The sequence below is a fragment of the Pygocentrus nattereri genome, chromosome 5 (assembly GCF_015220715.1).
Source record: "Pygocentrus nattereri isolate fPygNat1 chromosome 5, fPygNat1.pri, whole genome shotgun sequence".
NCBI lineage: Eukaryota > Metazoa > Chordata > Actinopteri > Characiformes > Serrasalmidae > Pygocentrus > Pygocentrus nattereri.
The window spans coordinates 32,451,918-32,473,508 of NC_051215.1; the positions used below are offsets into that span (position 1 = coordinate 32,451,918).

Below are 21,591 nucleotides of genomic sequence, written 5' to 3' on the forward strand. Positions count from 1 at the left end.
TTCTTAGTCTCTCCCTCTGTGACTGAGTGACATCACTTCTATTCATCTTGTCACCAAAGAGCTGCGTCTGCAATAAAGAAGTATCTTTTTGCCTGCGAGTGTGAGGTGGAAGAGTAGAGCAGATCGCTTGCAGACGAGACTCAGACGAGACCCGGCTTGAGCGGAATACAGAATCAGACGTATGAATTATAGATCACCAGGGCACAGCTCACACACACACACACACACACACACACACACACACACACACACACACACACACACACACACACACACACACACACACATGCCTACACACACTTACACACACGCATCCATGTACACATGCGTGGGGAATTCACTGTGTGTAATTGCCTCACTGTGTAATCAAACAGATAAGAGCTAAATCGTGCAGAAGGAATCCTGCATTTTATTGATTATAATATTTTTCCCACCGTGGATGGTTTTAACCCCTTAAACTCACAGCTTTGTTATGTCCTAGGGATTATAATTAGGGTTTATTCAGTATCTACATGGACTGCAATGCAAACTGACTTCATTGTCCTACACTACTTCTTGATTAAGATGGGCAATATAATGATATTTATCTTTATTGTCATACATTCTTTTACATTTATGTACATTTTTTGAACACATTGTGGATATCATAAACACTTAAAGAACACTGATCAACTGCATACTTCTTTACAAAGAGAACATAATTAGTCTTGTTTAGACTTATTGTAGCACAGTGTGTGAAATATGTGGTCATGTAAACACCATTCTCCAATCTAGAAATCTGATTTAGAAATCAGATTAAATAAATCTAAATCCGATAAAGAGAGCTGGATTTTAGCGCAGTAATCAGATTTCTCTGTGCATGTAATCTCTTACTCTGATTTCTTTCGGATTTCTCGGTCCGCAAAGGTGCGGATTCGGAAATAAACAGTGTTGGAGCAAGATGGGGCAAAACACTTTTGGATGCTGAAACCAACTTTATTCTCAACGAAATGAAGAATTTAAATGTTTTTCATTTTCTAGATGATATATGTTCATATTTTCAAAGTGGCGAAATGTTTAAAAAATCCTTTCACATCCTTTTAATGAGTTTATTGGCCTGTTACAAAGCAGAAATCTAATCACTGCTCAACTCATGTAGACCTGGTGTTTTCACATTATTTGATTACTCAAGTGCATATAAACACATTGATCGGATTACTGACAAAATCTGATTTTCTGCAGCTGAGGTTTTCAAGTGCATGTAAACATAATCATTGATAAATAATGAAAGATCCTCTATAGACAACACATTTCTGCTCATTTATTACACAGTTACTGTTTGTTTGCTGGATTTCACATACTGGACAAAAAAAAACATACAATGTGGGCTGTGAAAAAGAAATGTAACATTTTAGATTTTTTTCCAATACATACAGAAGTGTGACATCTGTAGAGATTGTGTTAACTTCTTTAAAATCACAAAACATATCATTGGTCTGTGAGTGTTCAAACTTTTTGCATACGACTGTAGAAGTCCTTAAGAAAATTTGGGGGTTAATTAAGTTTGACTAAGTAATGATTTATAGTGTTGTATTTAAGATAATATTACCCAGTGCTACTCACAAGGTCATTTATCCATTAATAAAAAGGTAAAAATATTAGTATGTCCTTGTATACCTGTGTATTAGCACGTACTTGAATACTTGTAATAGTAAGCCTTTGGTACATCATTTATTGAAAGAACGTGCAGTTGTGTGTGTGTGTGTGTCTGCATGTCTGGGGAGTGAAAATCCCCCTAATGTGTGGAGGAGGATAATAAATAAATATCATAAATGACTCCTGTGAGTAGTCTGTGGAGAGGTGTGTATAGAGGAGAATGGGGCCAGTGTGTGTCGTGTGTTTTTACAGTGCTGATATAGGAACCTCGCGGGGGCTGTAGCTCAGCCATGTTTCAACCATTCATGAAGTCTTCACACAAGCCTACCTCCACTGCCTTGGGTCCAGTGCATAAACACACGCGCTCTCAGGACAGTGTTTCTTTGATCAGTGAACGATGAAATGTTATTGTGCTATGCATGGCAAACAGTGAGATTGGAACAGTGATTCAGAGTCAGCTGCTCTGTGTAAGACAGCAAAGTCAGTAAAACTGTTTCTGCAGCTTTACTACAAATAAAACATACAGGTAAATGGGGCATTTGTGTGTCCGTTAGACTCTGTATGCGTGTGTGTGTTTATGTATGTATGTCTTCTTTGCATGTTTACGTGTTTGAATGTGTTATGTGTTTGTGTGTGTGTAACTCAACAGAAAAATCAAATTCCATCGTAATTCAACAATTGCTTGAAATTTCTGAAAATCTTTATACTAGTCTTTGTTACTACTGTTACACACACACACACACATAACTATTCTGTTCTTTTGCTCCTGTTTCCTGCTGTCATCAGCCATTTGGCATAATCACATTAGCTGTCGACCCCCACTGTCATACGACCTTCAAAGTGCATAGAACATAAAACACACACACACACACACACACACACACACACACACACACACACACACACACACACACACACACACACAGGTTTGTTTTTTGTACAATGTCAGGACATGGGTCCTTACATATCTCCAAAATGGTAAGCTTACAGGAAAAGCAAAAAACATACATTATTTTTAATGTAAGTCAATGGAACCACTTTTTTCCCTCCAAGTCATTACTGGCCATTTCTTTTGGTCCATTCATCATGAAATTTACACACAAAGTAAAGGACAACAGGCATTTCCAAATTATGTCTGAATATATGAATACATATTATAACAATATTATGTGCCAAATAAATGGATCTTGTGCTTTGGTAATCCTGACACTGCAGCCCTTTCTTCTCTGATCTTCCTATAAAGTTTGAAATTTTTTGTCTTAAACATGTATGAAAACAAACACACAGAGAGTTATTGTCTTACTTGCTCCTCTCTTTTCATTCAGCTGCTGTTTTTTGGCTAAGAGTTACATAAATGTGCATATGCTTGTTTGCTGACTGTATTAAAACTGATGTGTTAAAAATGACGCACAATGTTGTTTGTATTTTGTCTGCGTGTCCAACCAAAGCCAACACACTTTGTGTCACCTTTAACGCATATTTAACATGACACAACACAAAACGTGTTGAAGTAGCTACAAAAAGTGTGACGGTAATAAACACATCATTTGTCAGCGTGAGAGTTTGTGTGTGCTCTCAGATGGCGGATGTAAACACCTGTGGATAAGGTCCTGAGTGTGTGTGGCTGCTGTGAAAAGGCTCCAGTGGAGAATAAGAGAGAGGGAAGAGTGATCAGGGTTCAGAGTGAATGGGAGGTGGGAGGGGAGAGCTTTTCGGCTTGTTGCCTCTTTTCTTCTGCCCTGTTGAGGCGTGTGTGCGAGAGAGAGTGTGTAGCGCCGCACACCCCCCGAGGAAAGTCTAAGACGGGGTTGCAGCATCCAAAGGCCTTCTCACACACAATCCCGCCTCACTGCACTAATTAGTAACGGAAGCTACAGCATTCAACCTCACAGTCCCCTCCGCCTCACCAAAACCTTTAAAATACACCCACACCTTGTCTCTGAGCTAAGAAATTCACTGTCTTTTCTGTCTTTCTCTCCCTCGCTCTCATACACACAAACATACCCAACTTGTCTTTCCACTTAAAACTCTCTCTCTCTCTCTGTCACACAAACACACATAAACAAGGACTAGGCTGTCTTAATTGTCATTCCACAGACAAAATGGCCTACTTTCAAGCCCTCATAAACTGTATGGTATAAACTCTCAAAACCACACTAAACGTGCTCATATGTTGAACACAGCACAGTGTTTTTTTCATAGACAAATTAGCAGAGTTAATTCTCAGGTTTGGGATAACACCCTCCAGTCTTGCTCAATCTTCCTGAAACTCACAAGCAAGCACTTTTAAAACTATATAAGGAAAAGATGACAATTTATTACAATTTGAGTTCAACAGAAAGTTTAGCTATTGTGCTTTGTGGAAGAAAAAGCACTACAATGTTACATTTTCGACACATTTTTGTCAATTCAAAACAGAAAAATGTGCGGACATGAACCTGTTTGGTACAGAATAAACACATGTAAATTAAATTTATTAAATATCCAACTATGCAATTAAAGTTAAGCAGCTCTAGACCTTGATGGATTATACTACTCAAAGAGTAGTAAAAAACTGGATTTATATTACATTATTGATGTTCCCTTGACGACACAGCAGGGAATCAACCTTAAATCCCAGTGGCATAGCTAACATCTGCACTACTACACATTGCTTTCAGTTGACACTTTACCCCTTCATTCAAATGTGAGATGTGTGCAATACTTAATTCTTTCAAATGATCCGGTATGAATTACATAAATCAACAATAAAAAACAAACTCAGAAAGTAAAACTTTACAGAAGAAGGGAAAAACAATGAAACTTGTCTTAATGTAACTTGAATGTCAGGTGTACTGAGGTAGAAAACACCTGAAAGTGTGCACTGCAGTGAGTCCCCAGGATTGGAGTCGAAAAACAATGACAAAGTAATCTGAAAGATCTGCTTTTCAAAATTTATACAGGTCCTTTCAACGTGAAATGGTTGCACAACATAAAAGGAAACTGACATTTTCAAATGGTGTGAAACAAAACAAAAAACAACAACAACAAAAAGGGTTACAAGGGTTTCTTATGACAGTGATGAAAGGCTTATTCTCTGAGGATATTGTCAGTACTGCAGAGTAAGACATTGCTTATTAGAGCAGGATCAATAGATCAGTAGTTGGTCATTTGCATGTGAGTGGACGTGGACACTAGGCAGAGTTGACACCTTGCCCTTTCACCTCCTGACCCCAGGGAGTGTGCATCCAACCGAAAGGACCTGCACATGGCTGCACACACACACACACACACACACACACACACACACACACACACACACACACACACACACACACACAAACACACACACACACACACACACATATACACTCTCTCTCTCTCTCTCTCTCTCTCTCACTGCTCTGCTGTTAAGAGCTCTAGTAGTACACAACACTCCAGCACTGCAATACAGAGAAACGAGGCAGCACCCATAACAGAGTTGTCATGTCACTCCCTCAGGCCCTTTCTGCTGCTTTTTTCATCTCCAGAAGAAAGAATAAGGAAAAAAAAGAGAGAGACTAGTCAAAAAGATGAAACACAATATTTTGCTTTAACTTAAAAAAGTTAGTGTTTGGGCTGCCTTAACACATTGAGTTGATGAAATTTTGAAAAGCAAGCTAACAGAGCAAAAATCTGTTTTTTGCCCTATGAACCTCTTATTCACACTTAACATTTTAAGGCAGCCCTGACACTAACCTTTTTATGTTAAAACTCCCATTTTGTCCAGTAGATTCAACACCTTGAATGTTCACTATTTGACAGGCGATTGCCTGGGGTTAAATGGTCAAACTAGACAAATTGGAAGGAATGATGGGGGGTACAGAAATGGAGTAAGAGAAGAAAACCAATGACGGTATATGGAGCAGAGTCACACAGAATTTCAGCAGGTTAGCTGATTTCTGTGTAGTAGCTCTTCTTTTTCCTTCAAATTAGAAAGAGAGAGAGAGCGAGAGAGAGAGTGAGAGAGAGAAAGAGAGAGAGAGAGAGAGAGAGAGAGAGAGAGAGAAGTGAGGGGGGGTCTCTCCAAGCAGGAACACTCCTAATCCCCTTCTTCCCTTCCCTACAGACTCTGACACACACAAACAACTGGCAACAGCTGCTCTGACACACACACATACACTGAAACATACATGCACACACACACACACACACACACACACACACACACACACACACACACACTTACTACACTGAGATACCCACACACACTCACAAATACACACATACATGCACACTCATTCTCTTTCTCTCTATCTTCCTCCTGCCCCCACCCCTCCTTGTCATTGATTTTTACAATTTTTTATTAAAAGAAAGGACAAGCAATGCCACCACCTACCCACACCAACACGGGACAATTCAACATAATACAAGGACACATTTAGCACTGGAAACGTTAAAGCTTCACAACATAAACACATTATAGAGTTAAGCACTCAAGAGGAACTTTACATCATTCCATGCATTAAGAGTTTATTCTTCTGAGTGAAAGTTCCAGACAGAGGATATCCAGGAGTGTGTGAGGAAAGTGGTGTATGGACATAAAAAGTAGCAACCAACACTGAATGATGACTTTTTTGCTGTTGTTAGGCCGCCCAGATTTTCAGACACTGTGTTACTGCTTCAGCATCTGAGAGCATCTCCTCAAACAGAGTCCGGCCCTAATGAGCACAATAGGATCTGTTACTGTGTACTACAAGCCTCGTTACACCTCTATAATGCATTATTAATGCACTGACTAACTTACTGAAGCGTTCTATCAAGTCAGAGATCGAAACATATGAGGTCACAGAGCAGCAGAACCGCACAATCATCTCACAATCATCACAGGAAGAGAGTGAGCATGTATGTCTCCTGACCACTCTGCCGATAAAACAGTGCCCCTGCTCTTCAGCACCATCAGTATCACTGTGTACCGCTGTGTGTGTGTGTGTGGGGTGCGGTGGGGGATGGCGGGGTCGATTCATGGGTGGCTAAGGAGGGGTATGTGCGTGTGTGTGTTGGATTTCTTACAGCACATAACGGGCCATCTGTTCACGACTGCCAGCAGCAATATAAGAGAGCTGAGGGAAATCAAGAACACACACACCCATACACTCTTTCGCATACACCCAGCACACACACATGGCTCTTAAAAAACACAACAAACACTTTTTACGCATAAGAAAGGCCAGTATGGTTTATAGAGCAGACTGATAAGCTGCTTCTTATCAAAAGAACAGAGACAACTTTCCCTCAAGAGACATTGCAATCAGCCAGACACAAAGCAAAAGTCTGATACATGCGTTTGTTGCTGATAACATCAGGATATTTGGTCATACATGTACTGTACACACAAAACATACATAAATCTACTTAATGTAAGGAATGCATCAACAGCACATCAAGATATTATGTCAGTGTATTCAGATGCTTCTCTACTGCTACTCCACTGATATGCTGTTCATGTGTTACTATAATCTGTTAAGCATTTACTGATCATCTACAAAGGGCCATTCCAAATAGAGTGTTACTGATTTATCCAATATTTTGACATTCACTCAGATGTCTTTCTTGAGATTTGCTCTTCACTTTGTGATGTCTGGATATGAATTTTTATTAAAACCTCCTTACTGATGTTTTACAGCTTTCTCAGTCATTTTACAATCATCTGCAGCTCCGTTCATCATTCTGGACACACCTAGCATCTCTTCATTTTTAATCACAGCTTTCTAGCATCCTGCTAATTCTTTGAAATATATAAAGTAGAACAGGACTATCATATTAGAATTGTTTTATATATTTTTCTGTAACCCGATTGGCCGTATATGATTTCAAACTTCTGAACAGTAGTGTATGCATCTTACATGTTATATTATGTAATTACCTATAAGCAGGGCTGGACAATTTGACAATATGTATTGTTATCATGATTCATTTTCTCACAATACAATACACTAGGCTCTTCTGAACATACTGTGGACATCGTCAGTACTCTAACCAAGTGCAAGTTTCATTACAAAGAGAGCAAAATTGGTCTTGTTTAACTGGATTTTGTCCACCACAATGGCAAATATTGAATAAAAATTTTTGATAGTGTTTTTTAAAATGCTTCTTTTTTCTCTGTTCCAACTGAGCAGATATCTGAAAAAAGAAATAGTATGACCTATCATGTACTGAGAAAATTCTTGAAGTATCACAATATGATATTTTTGCCATATCGCCTACCTCTCTAAGTAATACAAATTTTCTAAGTCTAACTCAACACCCCAGCTTAACATCAGGATTAGCCCATTCAGTTTAAAAATTGTGCAGTTTTTAAGTTCCCTCTTGTGGTTTCCTTTGTTTTTCACTTGATTTTCTACAAAGTCAAGATTGTTTTGTGGGCACTGACATTGTAGGTTCCCCTGTTTTTCACTTTCCTACAAACTCAGGAACACTCTGTTGGTCCTGAAAATGTACAAAAACAAATGAACAAACACACACACACACACACACACACACACACACACACACACACACACACACACACACACACACACACACACACACACACACACACATGCATACAAACACACACACACACTAACAACTATATATGAGGAAAAAAAACACAGAAACCTCTGTTCCATTTCTTGGAACCATGACCTAAATTTTCTTTCAAAACAGTGATTTAAACTCAAATTCCCATCATCCCACCTGACTGCAACATTAACAACCTAATCAACAGGCTGCAAAATGTTCTCCAACAACCTTCAACTCTCTCACGTCTATCACTCACTCAATGTATATCTGTGTGTGTGTGTGTGTGTGTGTATGTGAACAGGTGGCTGTAGATTATGCTCAGAGAGGGAGAGTCACTGTGTTCATCCATAATTCATTGGCTGACCTGCAGCGAGATTTCAAAGAGCATTAATGAGGGGAACACACCCCAACTAACCACATACAACCGTGAACACACGCACACACACACAGGAGTGCACCTTTGAGTTGCGCCAGCAAAGTATGACACTCCACTCACATTTGAATTTTTATTGGCCGAAATATACGGAAAGGCCTCAAAGACAGAGAGTGGAATTCATCCAACAAAAGAGTCTTCAGCAAACAAATTTCAGCAACCTCTGTCTTAATTAAATCCACAAATGAGGATTTCACAAAGAGGCAGATAGGAAATAGTCCTGGTGAACCCTAGAACCAACAGCTCCGGACGGATAGAGGAGAAGTAAGCCTATAAGTAGTTTACCCATTTTAATAAGGAGGCACAATGATATCGGAATCATATCATATCAAAAATTAACATTGGGCAAATGTTTAGATTCGATTGGATATAGATCTCGCTGTTGTCAGAACAACATCTTGTATCTCCTAAATGAGAACTTTACAGGAGAAGAGAAAACCTCCTTTAGTTTTAATGTAACCTAATGAAACCAGATTTTTTCCATGTGGTTTTTGGCCGTTTCTTTGTGTCAATTCATTGTTTCGAAATTTACACAACATAAAGGGCAACATGCATTTTCAAATTATGTCAAAAAATGAGAATTCATCGGCTATATATATATATATATATATATATATATATATATATATATATATATACACACACACACACACACACACATATATATGTGTGTGTGTGTGTGTGTGTGTGTGTGGATTTAGGTCCACTTAATTTTTTTACAACTGTTTACGTATCAGCATGGCAGACCTGTACACAATAAATACCCAACGTTGGCCCAGAATTCCCATATCAGCGCATCCCTGTTTGTCAATGCATAAGCCCAAAAGCCAGTTAGTGTAAAAAGCTCCTGATTTGGGAATGATAACTGTAATGAGCAACTTAAGCATCAAACAATGTTATCTGAACAATTCAGTGGGTGAATATTATTCATTGTAAAGCAAAAATGCATTACATGCCCTGACTGTAGCCATGACATGAGCACAACACTCACATATACACACATTCACGTCCCTATCTGTCATGTAATCCGCTCTGCAGCGCCCAATCCATCAGCCTCTGGATTGTGTAATAAATCACCAGCTCAGACTGTGCTTACACAATAACAGCTACAAGCTCTCACTGAAAGTGCCTAGACTGCTGGCACTGCTCTTCATCCACTCCCACACACTCACACACCACTTACACTCTACTCCAGAATGTATTTTCTTAGTTGACAAAATTCCTATTATAAATGGCAAACTCTTACATTAAAGACGAAAGCATTTATTTACAATGTTTTTATCTTGTCAATAACTTAGTAACTCATATAGGAGGAACTTGAAAATGGCCTAAGATTGAAATAACACTTTGAACACTCTGCACATCAAACGTTTTGGCACACCTTAGCCTCATTTGAATTTTGTCACTTTCACTGTTACTTTTCAAAAAACCCTCTAAAGAGTGTGTTAACACAAAATAGCTACATACTAATATCTTAGATATGTATTCTTATCAAAAGTATACCAATAAATCTTTTCCTTTTCCTATCTATCAAAGCTAGGTGTCCCTAAACTTTTGATGGGCAATGTGTGTGTGTGTGTGTGTGTGTGTGTGTGTGCGTATGCATACATATAAAGGCAATATTTGGCAGAAAAATAAATACATAAAACACGAAATGTATAATTCTAAACATATAAATTATAAAGAAACAGGGAGAGAGAGAGAGAGAGAGAGAGAGAGAGAGAGAGAGAGAGAGAGACTGCTGACCTGTGGGCTGTGCTGAGGGCAGGTGGGCACTGAGTACGAACGGAGGGATGATGGAGGAGAGGTACAGGAGGAGGCAGAGCGCGATCATCCCGGCCTGGGGGCGGGGCCCAGGGTCCTCACCACGGCAACCACACTCACACATCCTCTACACACCCATGCATTGTGCTAACACCCACTCTCACGCGCTCTCACACACACGCTGCGTAAAGCCACACACACTCACACACACACAACACACGTGTGCCTGGTCCACTGTCCACCTGAAACACAGCAGCAGAGAGAGCCTATTTAATATTCATCAGACACAAGCACGTCTCAGTGAACGAGAAACAAACACTCGCATAGTTTAAGAGGTGAAAACTCTAAAATGTTCCAAACATGCTGAAACGATAAGAAGTGTTTGCTGTCATTCTTCATGGGACACGCTATTAGTGACTGTTAGCTGTTCTGGCGGGCTGATGTTGACATGCTTTCAGCAAATTGCTTAGGTACACTGTGCTGAGAGAAACAGGGTGATAATTGCCTGGACTGAATAAAACGGGATTGTTTCGTTGTATTTGTCTAATGCAAGTTTATATTGCTGGATTTGTTGTAAACTCTCCCTTTTAGCTGCTTCATTCTCTCTCTCTCTCTCTCTCTCTCTCTCTCTCTCTCTCTCTCTCTTCTTCTTGTTCTCCTTCACTTGCTCTCTCCTACCGCTCTGAAACACGTCTTTCGACTGAGCTAACACAAACACACTTATCTCTCTAAAGAAAACACACGCTCCCCTCGCACACTGCGGCCTCTGTGTGTGTGTGTGTGTGTGTCTGTCTGTGCAAGATTGTGCTTTGCCACATAGAGAGTTTACATTAGTCACAATAAAAGGAATGTAAAGTGGTCTAAAATGCACACATGCACTCTACGATTTTATACCCCACAGTGGGTTTTCTGCTTTGAGTATTAAAGAGCTCTGTTGTCTTATACTTTAACTCCTGTTATTTTAGAACAGCCTCAAACACTTTCAGACACACACATAGTGTTTGTATTCACGTTAAATGATGGAATTTTTGTAGGACAACCACAGATGACACACACACACACACACACACACACTCAGACACACAGACACATGTACACACCCTCCTGAGGCTGGCGCGGAGCTGTTTTTCCTTCTCCTGATGAGCAGAGACTCATATCTTGGTCAGCACAAACTGAGAAGAGGTCCAACTCTGAGAGTCTCTGCTCACCAACACACACACACATAGGGGTAGCGGGTTAAGTAATGGTGTGTTTTCTCTGGCTGGGCAGAAAAGCAGTGTGTTCAGCGCTGTAGAGTGATAGTGTATCAGGTCTATTTGTATGAGAGAAGGGTGTATTTGTGGAGTCTATCTTCAGTGTGTATTTCTGGAGCATGTGTGTGTTTGTGTGCGTGTGTGTGTGTGGCTCCTGAGGTACCTTACAGTAACACACTGATTGGAGCTCTAACTGACGTAGCACCAAACTCACAACTCACTACACTGTGAAAAACAGAACAAGATTTGCAAGAAGCTGATTTGAAGTGTTTGTGAGATTTGATTTGATTAAAAATAAGAATTTTATTCATCTGAATCTCAAATTTCCTCCCAGGGATCAATATTGTACATTTGTCTACTTATCTACACTCTTAAATACATATGTTCCAGAAAGGCATATTTGGGTGGTGCCAAAGAAGAAGCACTCTTGACTCAGTAATGAACTTTTTAATGGGCAGATGTGCTCATTTGAATACCCTATTTGAAACATTAGAATCTGTTTCATTTAAAAAACGAGGTTTTCCATGACATGGGCCCTTTAAAAACCTTCCCAGGGAACCAAAAGTGGACTGTTAGGTCTGTTATCTGTTGGGGTGTAATGATATACAAAATTCAGAATTTGCTTTGATACATTTTTCAATGCAGCAAAAAGAAGAAATGGCTGAAAATGTGCTTTACAGTAATATGTTAATGTTGCTATTTTCAAGTTGTTAAAAGATTCAGCATTACAAAAGGAAAAAAATCTGAAACCGAAGCTGTGCTTTTGCATCTCAAGTCAGCCCCATATTAACACACTAACCACAAGCTAAATATAATACAATACAGATACAATATGATACACTACAATACAATAAGATACAATACATCCCTACTGTGTATTATTTTGCTTTGCTTTACTTTAACCCTCTAGACTCTATACTTATTATTCAATTATTCCTTTTTAGGACTGCTCATTCTAAATTAATAATCTCAAGGCTAATTTTCCACTTCTATGAAACTTAGTTATGTGTTTATATGAGTGAGAAACTGAAGTTTTGGCCCACATACAGACCCTTAGGGTATAAGAGGTTAATCAAAGAATTTATTTTGACTTGACTTAAACCAGTTAAACCACTTCTTACCACATGTACATTTCAGGCTGAAGTGACAATACACTTGTATAACAAACTGCTACTACTTTCTTTAAACAAGGTCCCATACAAAGCCCCGCAATTGTGTAGTTCGCGGTGAGAGGTCAAAAGGCCGAGCTAAATCTCAGCGGCTGAATTCAGTCTTCAGCACAGCCTTTCAGTAACACACTGCCTGTGCTTTCATGTACTTTATAGCTAATGCTGGAGTCTAAACACACAGCAAGTGTGGCGGGCAGGACAGGCTATTATGACTGATCAACAGTTAACAGTGCAAATTGACCAGAACAGTCCATATTTATCCATGGGATTTACAAAGAAATTGATTTGGGCTGCTGCGAAATATGAATCCTACCAGTTTGGCCTGTAAATGAACATGCTGGTTACCACATTTAGCTTTTTCTGTTTCTCTCTCCATGCGTCTCTGATTTGGGACAAGAATCAAAGGGAAATATCCACGAAAAACATCTCATACTGAGGCTAAAGCAGGCAGAGGCTGTAGGCTGGATTCAGTCACTAGGCTGCTTGGCACAGAGAAATGTTTGTGCATCTATGTAGCTGTGACTATTTTGTGGTAATGGCCGAGGCACTTAAAATATGTATACACACTTTAACTGCTCCAGTCTGGGTACTAAATATCTAGTGATGGTTAAGACTTTTGTTTTTAAGCGAGAGAGATCAAATGAAGAGAGAGAGACAGCGAGAGAGAGAGAGAGAGAGAGAGAGAGAGAGAGAGAGAGAGAGTGAGAGAGTGAGAGAGGAAGAGAGAGAGAGATTACTGCAGCATGCTAGACACATTTTACAAAAAAAAATCTGTAAATTGTAATAACTAAAATCCAAATCAGCCAGCCTGAAAAAAGACTGCCATTTAACGCAAGACTGCAAGAGCGCTGGGGAAAAGCTGAAAGTCTGAGATGTCTTTATTACAGTTTGAAGGAAATCCTTTCACAGTCTCTCCTCTATCTCCCTGTGTGCTGTGCTGTAGTGTAGACGCTGTAACCCATTTTCACCAAGCTATATTAAAAAAATCCCTTGAAGACAAAATGTAGTCTTAACAGCTACTCCTCCACAACAACACAGATGACAATAGGCTCTTTTTTTAATAAGGTGGAAAAGCAGCTGTTTGCCACTAAAAACAACCATTCCTTTCAGCAGGTCACAGGAGGGCTTCAGGAGACACATCAGGAGAAGACAGCTCTTCAGGTCTACCAGGCGGAGCCCTTTATTGAGCCTGTTATCCTTACAAAATGAAATCGCAAAGAGCTGCTGATTAAAAACAGGACGAGCATGACATGGGATTGATCTGAGTTTGGTGCTGCACAGCTTTCGCTGTTTGAGCTCCTCTGAGTGACGCACTGAGCTTGACTTGGGCTCAATCAAGAGGCTGCTCTTTTTAAGTGCTGCCACAGTTTGTCAATGGGGCCAGTCGAAAAATCCTTGTTTCTCCTGGAAAGAAGGGCACCTTTGCCCAGATTTCTTCTTCAAAACGTCAAAATTGTTTAGGGACACGGAAGAAATGTCAAGAGTCGGATGGAGAAAGCTGCACCCGAAGTCAAACTCTAGATTGAGCCTCACTGCAGACTATTCAGCTGAGACTCCCAATCTAATGGCATAATTTAGCTCAACACCTGGATAAACCAGGTGCTGAAAAATGCTCCAGGGGTCTTTCAGGGCAATCTTGCTCTTAATTTGTTTTGCTACTGTATGTTTCAGGAGATATGAGCCATTATTTTAGCATCTATGTCAAACCAGCATCATTATATTTGCCTGCAAGTTTAAAATAAACGCACTCTGCTCCAGGGGAGATTCCACCACTGTATATTAAATAAAAAAAGGCTAGTGCTGGCTAAGGCAGCCTGCATTGAGCATGAGGGACACGGTCCTGAACGAGAGGTACTTTAGTGGTGGTGCCTAATCACCCCCGGTAGCCCCCCGTTAACACCTGGGGAGACGTTAACTGACTCTGATGTGCACAATTGGTTTCAGATGTCCAGCGCCTATATACAGTAGCGCAGAAACGGACCCACACTACACGGGCCAAAAATACACAGCCCTTCTCGGGTGACTTCTGAGGGAATATGCAGTAGTGTAGTAGCCCCCTTTTTGGCGCTTATTTTTGAAACTATTTTAGGAAAACGCCGCACAACAACAACTCGCCACAGGAATTGCAGACGCCTCGCGGCTAAAGGTCTGTTGTGGTTTTGTGAACCTGCGCCTGTGGTTCAGCAGGCAGAATTAAGCTAATGAATTAGCCTAGTTTACCACTCATTAGCCTGTTAACACGCTTCGTACAGCCCAAAAGTAAACGATGGATAGTGTCTCGTTTAGCTTCCAACACCGAAGACTGATTAGTTTTTCTTTCTGTTATGCTAAAAACATCGCAGAACATCTAAACAGCTTAACAAGAGCCTTAGTGGAGGAGCTCAGGTGCTGTCTGCTTAATAGAGTCAGAGCCGCGATAACCGTCGCTCTGGCTTTGACTGAATGGGGCGGAAGGAGGCTGCGTCCAAATCCACACACTGCAACATTCTATACATACTCGAATAAACGTACTGTTCTTATACACGTTCTGCGAATGGAGGCACACTCTTCAGGGCGGCAGGGTTCGACTTTGGACGCAGCCTAAAACTCAACAGACCTGTCTACGGCTACGACAAGGAAACGGCAAAAAGGCACATGGTTGCTACTGACATATTTGCAGTCAATAAACAATACCAACAGCACCAGCAGGTACAACAACGATGATGATGATAATAATAATAATAATAATAATAATCACCTAAAGTCTCCCGAGTTGTCAGTAATCCTTTCCGCAGGTAACACAAATTACACCATAAATCGTTCAACCGCTCTCAGCTGTGTGGAGCTCAGACAGATTAAGTTAGTCCACCGGGCTCCGTTCACTCACTCACTGCTTCAGTTCATCCAGACGGAGCAAATCCAACAAAGTTGAGTTCTTCGCGAGCCCAGTCTCCTCGTTCCTCGCCCTGGCTGGCGCGCGCTCGCCTGCTGTTAGTGCTGAACAGAAAGCCTCATTTACTAGCAGCCCAACTCGTCCAAGTAAATGGCAACGTCAGAAAAGCCCAGAAGTTCGAGCCAGATGTCTCATTGCTGGGACCTGAACTCAGGGGGCTCCGCCGCCGGGAGGTGTGTGTGTGTGTGTGTGAGAGAGAGAGAGAGAGAGGCGGCGGGGGGGTAAGAGTGAGAGAAGCAGAGCTCCGACCTCCGCGCGCTCACGTCTGGCGCTGTGTGAAAGCCTGCCACGGACTGCCACTAACAGTTTAGAGAGTGAGAGAAAGGGGGGTAAAAAAGAGGAGGGATCAGATTTCAGCCCCAGTCCCTTCTTCGCCTGCCTGCCTGCTGCTGCTGCTGCTGCTGATGCCCCCTCACGAGCTCAGGGCAGAGAGAGAGAGAGAGAGAGAGAGAGAGAGAGAGAGAGAGAGAGGGTGGGGTGGGGCTTAGCGCCGGTCACGCCCACACCAAAACCCAATCGTCCAATCAGCTTCTCTCCCTCCAGCGGTCGCTCACTGTCAAATTAGCTGTGCTCAGCGATCCCAAACCGCTAGCAGAAAAACCCGATAAAACACAGACTGGCGCAGGAGCCGCGTGTGCCTCTCCAGTACAGAGCAACCACAGGTAGATGTTTCATACAAGAATGCACCAACGAAGCTTTATTCTGAGCAACAGCTAGCGCAAAAATAAGCTTGAGCGTCAGCTATCTGGACTTCATTAAAGCCGGGCTGCGTGGTTGCAGATGGCCAGTGAGCACACATTGAGTGTTCAGATAACGCTGTTAAAGTGTATTATTGAGTTAGCACCTCATAGATGTCTGATATGAGCTGCAGCTGGTTCGGTGTGGCTCGGCTAAACAGTTCAAACGCTCCAACACTGCGTTTCTTTACTGAGTGTAAACACTGCTTGCTGTGTTAGATATAACAGCAGACTGGAAACAAACTCTGTTAAAAGAAAGTCAATTTCTCAGCAAGCTGGATAACGTGAGCCCAAAGAGTGGACTAATTAATCCCTATTACCATTTGTATTGGACAGTCTTGAATTGTGTCTTAAATTCCCAGGTTTATCATATGCCTTATTATTCAGCAGGATCTTGTAAAACAGTGCGGTTATTTTTATCTTACAGAAGTGAGTACAAAGCCTGGACGTTTAAAGGGCCGATAGCCTACATTTCTCTTGTTTTGTTTTCCCCCTTGCAGTCGACTTTAACGTTTCTGTGATTTTATGCAGCAAACACGGCCATAATTCATTTTTATATGACTACTTTACAACCTCTCTCTACTCTTAAAATTAAATAGGCTGTGTTTGTTCATGTGCCTTTGAGACTAATATATGTAAATGGACTCTCTTCTCATTGGCTGCCCTGCCTTATTCAAAGAACAGGATTGAAACGTTCCTTAGAACTTCAGTGCATGGGTGGAACTAAACTGCTGTGCACTGAGAAAGTGGATATATGTAAATATGTTGGGTTTCATGACATCATGATCACAGTGAATTCAAATTGGGCTGTTTTTACAGTTTAGTTTTACATATATGGACTGTGTGAACTGCAGAGTGAACGGTGCATTTTGAAACTTGAAAGTTTATGTACTACATCAAACTGAAAATGAGGTGTCCCATAATATGGGCCCTTCAGGGGGTTATGCCTAACTGAGAAATCAGTTGTGAAAAGCCACAAGATTATACACTGATCAGGCATAACATTATGACCACCTCCTTGTTTCTACACTCAAAAAATATTTAAGGTTCACGACCGGACCTTAAAACAACTGTTGTACCTTTGAGGGCAAAAAAAGACCTGTTTGGAACAACAGTGAATAGGTTAACTGGAAACAGGTGAGTGTCATGATTGGGTATAAAGGGAGCATCCCTGAAAGGCTCAGCCATTCACAAGCAAGGATGGGGTGAGGTTCACCACTTTGTGAACAACTGCGTGAGCAAATAGTCCAACAGTTTAAGAAAAGCGTTTCTCAACGTACAGTTGCAAAGAATTTAGGGATTTCATCATCTACAGTTCATAATATCATTAAAACATTCAGAGAATCTGGAGAAAACTCTGCAAGTAAGCGGCAAGGCAGAAAACCAACATTGAATGCCCGTGACCTTCGATCCCTCAGACGGCACTGCATTAAAAACCCACATCATTCTGTAACAGATGTTACCACATGGGCTCAGGAACACTTCAGAAAACCACTGTCAGTGAACACAGTTCGTCGCTCCATCTACAAGTGCAAGTTAAAACTCTGCCATGCAAAGCGAAAGCCATATATCAACAACATCCAGAAACGCTGCCGGCTTCTCTGGGCCCGAGCTCATCTGAGATGGACTGACGCAAAGTGGAAAAGTGTCCTGTGGTCTGACGAGTCCACATTTCAAATTGTTTTTGGAAATCATGGACGTCGTTCAAAGAAGAAAATTGCAAAAAACAATAAAGTTTATCCGTTTGAACATTAAATATCTTGTCTTTGCAGTGTATTCAATTGAATATAGGTTGAAAATGATTTGCAAATTATCGTATTCTGTTTTTATTTATGTTTTACACAATGTCCCAACTTCACTGGAATTGGGGTTGTAGAGTCAGAGACGATAGCTCATCTGCTGCTGTGTTGGTCATCCTCTAGTCCTTCATCAGTGATCACAGGACGCTGCCCACATGACACTGTTGGCTGGATATTTTTGACTGGTGAGGTGTTGTTTAAAAACTCGAACAGCACTGCTGTCTCTGATCCACTCAAACCAGCGCAACACACATTAATGCACCACCACCACATCAGTAATACTGCAGTGCTGAGAATGATCCACCACCCAAATAGTACCTCAATAGTCCCCAGTAGAGTCCATGGGGTCCTGACCACTGAAGAACAGGGTAAAAGGGGATAACAAAGTATGTAGATAAACAGATGGACTACAGTCCGTAATTGTAGAACTACAAAGTGCACCTATATAGTAAGTGGAGCTGATAAAATGGACAATGAGCACAGAAACAAGGAGGTGGTCATAATGTTATGCCTGATGGGTGTAGGTACACTGTTCTGTGCAGGTACATTTTTCGTCCATCACAGTACAAACAATGTAAATGTGCCCTCAAAGGTACAACAGTTGTTTTAAGTTCCAGTCGTGAACCTTAAATATTTTTTTTCCTAGTGGAAATGTTTGTATTTGTACCTTTTCATAACCTAATGTTTTAAAACAGAACAATAAAATAAAAAGCCTGGAGACGAGATGAGGTGTGTGCAGCCACTACAATTTAGAAAATATAATTTCTATGGATTGTGGTACAATAATGTTCCCTCACTAAAGGTACTGAGATGTACCCTTGAGGGTACCACCCCAGTGACAGATTCATACCTTTTTTTTCTGAGAGTATGTGTATGCTCTGATAGCTGATCGGACAGCACCATGTTCTAATATAGCTCACACTTCAGTTCTCTTCAAAATGATGCAGAGACTGATACTACTCCTGATAAGGCACAAAACACCACTCGCTTTAAAACTCAGCAGTAAAACCATAATTGCTACGTTCTTTTGCCCTCATGCACTTTTTGGCTTTATTTTTTATTTTTTTCATTTAATTTTAATACTTGTCAAACTGTAACACTTCTCCTCATTCATCAAAGTCACGATCTGTGCTTTTACAACAACAAACCGATGACAGTGATAAAGCTGAAGGGCTGATGTGGATGTGCTGCCACCTTAAATTTGCAGACTGAGCTTTAGATGCATATGCTGATAGTCAGTAACCTGATAAAATGTGTTTTGAAGCTCTGATTGCACTGTTGACAGGAACTTTTTAGAAATGAAATCAAAAACCTTCATTTATTGAGTTTTATTGGCTTGGTGATTGTTTATATGCAATAAATGTGATGGAAGCAAAAGCATCTTAAAACCCATTGGCTTTAAGTGTAATTGTGCTGCTAACTGTGTGAGGATGCATTTGTGTGTGTGTGTGTGTGTGTGTTCCTTGTCCCTACCTGGATCATAAAGATGTCCCGCGTGTGTCTTGTGAAGGCTGATTAGTGGTGTGTAAGTGCTGATGAGTGCTGTAATTCTGTAGAATAAGCAGTAAACAAAGACTTAATTACTGCTGCAGCTGTAAACATGTTTGCACTGAGAGCTTTATGAGACTATAAAGAGGAGAAATTTCTTCTTAATCACAGACACACCGAGAATGTGTGTGGTGTGAAAGGGTGTGTGTGGTGTGAGAGAATGTGCTGTCCTTCAGTAGATGTCCATCTGTGTTTACTCTAAGTGAAGACCCGTTGGCTCCTAAGTGTTATAATCAGCGTGTAAACGTGAGGACCCAGAGAGTCACATCAGCACCTCCACATACACAGAGAAAACAGTTAAACTCACATTCTTACACACTGTTCTACATGGACAGTAAAACGTGCAGCATGTGTTTATACATATTGCACACTGGGGGAACCCACAGGGCCTTCTGGGCCTTCACAGAAATACATATCTGTTATTTATAGTTTATTTTTTTATTTCATGTGATAATCATGTTTGTTGTGTTTAAACTCTGAAAGTATTGTAGCAATACATGATACTCATTTCATTGTTGACTTTTGTTTGGAAATGAAAGGGTTATATTCTTCAAATGGAATAAAAATGAATCCAATTAGGATTATTTTGTATGTGGTATCTGAGTAGATACAAAAGAATGTGTTCTCCTATTGGTTAGGACTTCAAGAGCTGAAGGCCCAACACGTAAGGCATATTATATAATAATGAGGATCTGACTGCAGATGTTTTGATTTCCACTGGATGAGACCAATTTTGAGATAGAAAACATTAATCTAAATCTTCTAGAATTCCTAGATATGCCCTAGACTGTATGAGTAGACTGACCAGTGTGTTTCCGTCAGCTGTTAGAAATGGGAAAGAGCGGCTGCTCTAGAGCTCTTTACTTAAAGAATCACTGTAAAGTTGCTACCTACAAGCTAGTATATGTGTTATGTCTGTTGAAACCTTCAAATAAGACATGCAAATGGTTGTTAGCTTAGCACGGGCATGCTACAAGAATCCATTAGGTGCACAAGCAGAAATAAGCATTATCATAGAGGTGGGTTTTTTTGACATTTATGTCCTGTACTGAAGACCTAGCTCTAATAGTCACAGCTCATCATTAAACATTTTGAGTTCATTGAAAATCTAATAATAGGTTATCAAATCTATGATCTGTGTTTTGTGTTCCGTAAACTTTATTATTTAAAGTTTACTAAAGTCAGTGGTTTAAGGCACTGTGGTTACATACCCAGTCATTTTTACAACGAATTAAGGACCATTTTGTTGGTCCTGACATTGTAGGTTAGGTAGTACATATTTGTCCAAGTAACTGCAATTGTATGGAGCCCTGCTGGTGACATCCCATACAAAGAAAAGTAATGCGAGATCCTAATGTGTGACAACGATTTAGTAAGGCGCCCTCCCACAACTTACAAAGTTGTGGCCATGCATTAGCATCTCATTCCCATGCCTTACTAAGTCATGAACATGACTTAATTATCTTGTTTGCATTATTGCCTTAATAAGTCGTGGCATTATTTATACACCTATTCTATTTATGCATCTATTAAAGTACATGCCTAAAGTGGTCAAACTGACTGATAAACTCTCCCTTCCTAGCAAGTATACTTTACAACTAATGACAGACAGTTTGAGCTCAAATAAACAAACATTATTCGTCGCTGCCCTTTAGAGGTCACCACTCAGATGTTAGAAGTTTTTGCTCAGCAATTGTGTTTCTGCTTTCTTTTGTTTACATGTGTTTGATTCAACTCAAGTGTTGAAATGTACCTAATCCACATTCAGTTGGTTGCGAAATTGTGAAAAGCCTACACAT

General features: G+C 40.5%; 1 protein-coding gene across 9 annotated transcripts in view; it reads right to left on the reverse strand.

The window, feature by feature from the left end:
* Positions 1 to 16,031, reverse strand: part of fgfr3 (fibroblast growth factor receptor 3) — a 56,238-nt gene extending 40,207 nt beyond the window's left edge. For 4 of the 9 annotated variants that reach the window (XM_037538629.1, XM_017690444.2, XM_017690443.2 and 1 more), the window contains exons 1-2: positions 15,514 to 16,030; positions 10,337 to 10,596 (exon numbers count right to left, since the gene is read on the reverse strand). In XM_037538629.1, the coding sequence (XP_037394526.1) occupies positions 10,337 to 10,478 (142 nt within the window). In that variant the 5' untranslated portion in view covers positions 10,479 to 10,596; positions 15,514 to 16,030. Of the gene's footprint in view, positions 1 to 10,336; positions 10,597 to 15,513 lie in introns of all 9 variants that reach the window. The other 5 variants (XM_017690451.2, XM_017690448.2, XM_017690447.2 and 2 more) reach the window with 2 other exon arrangements.
* Positions 16,032 to 21,591: the final 5,560 nt, after the last annotated feature.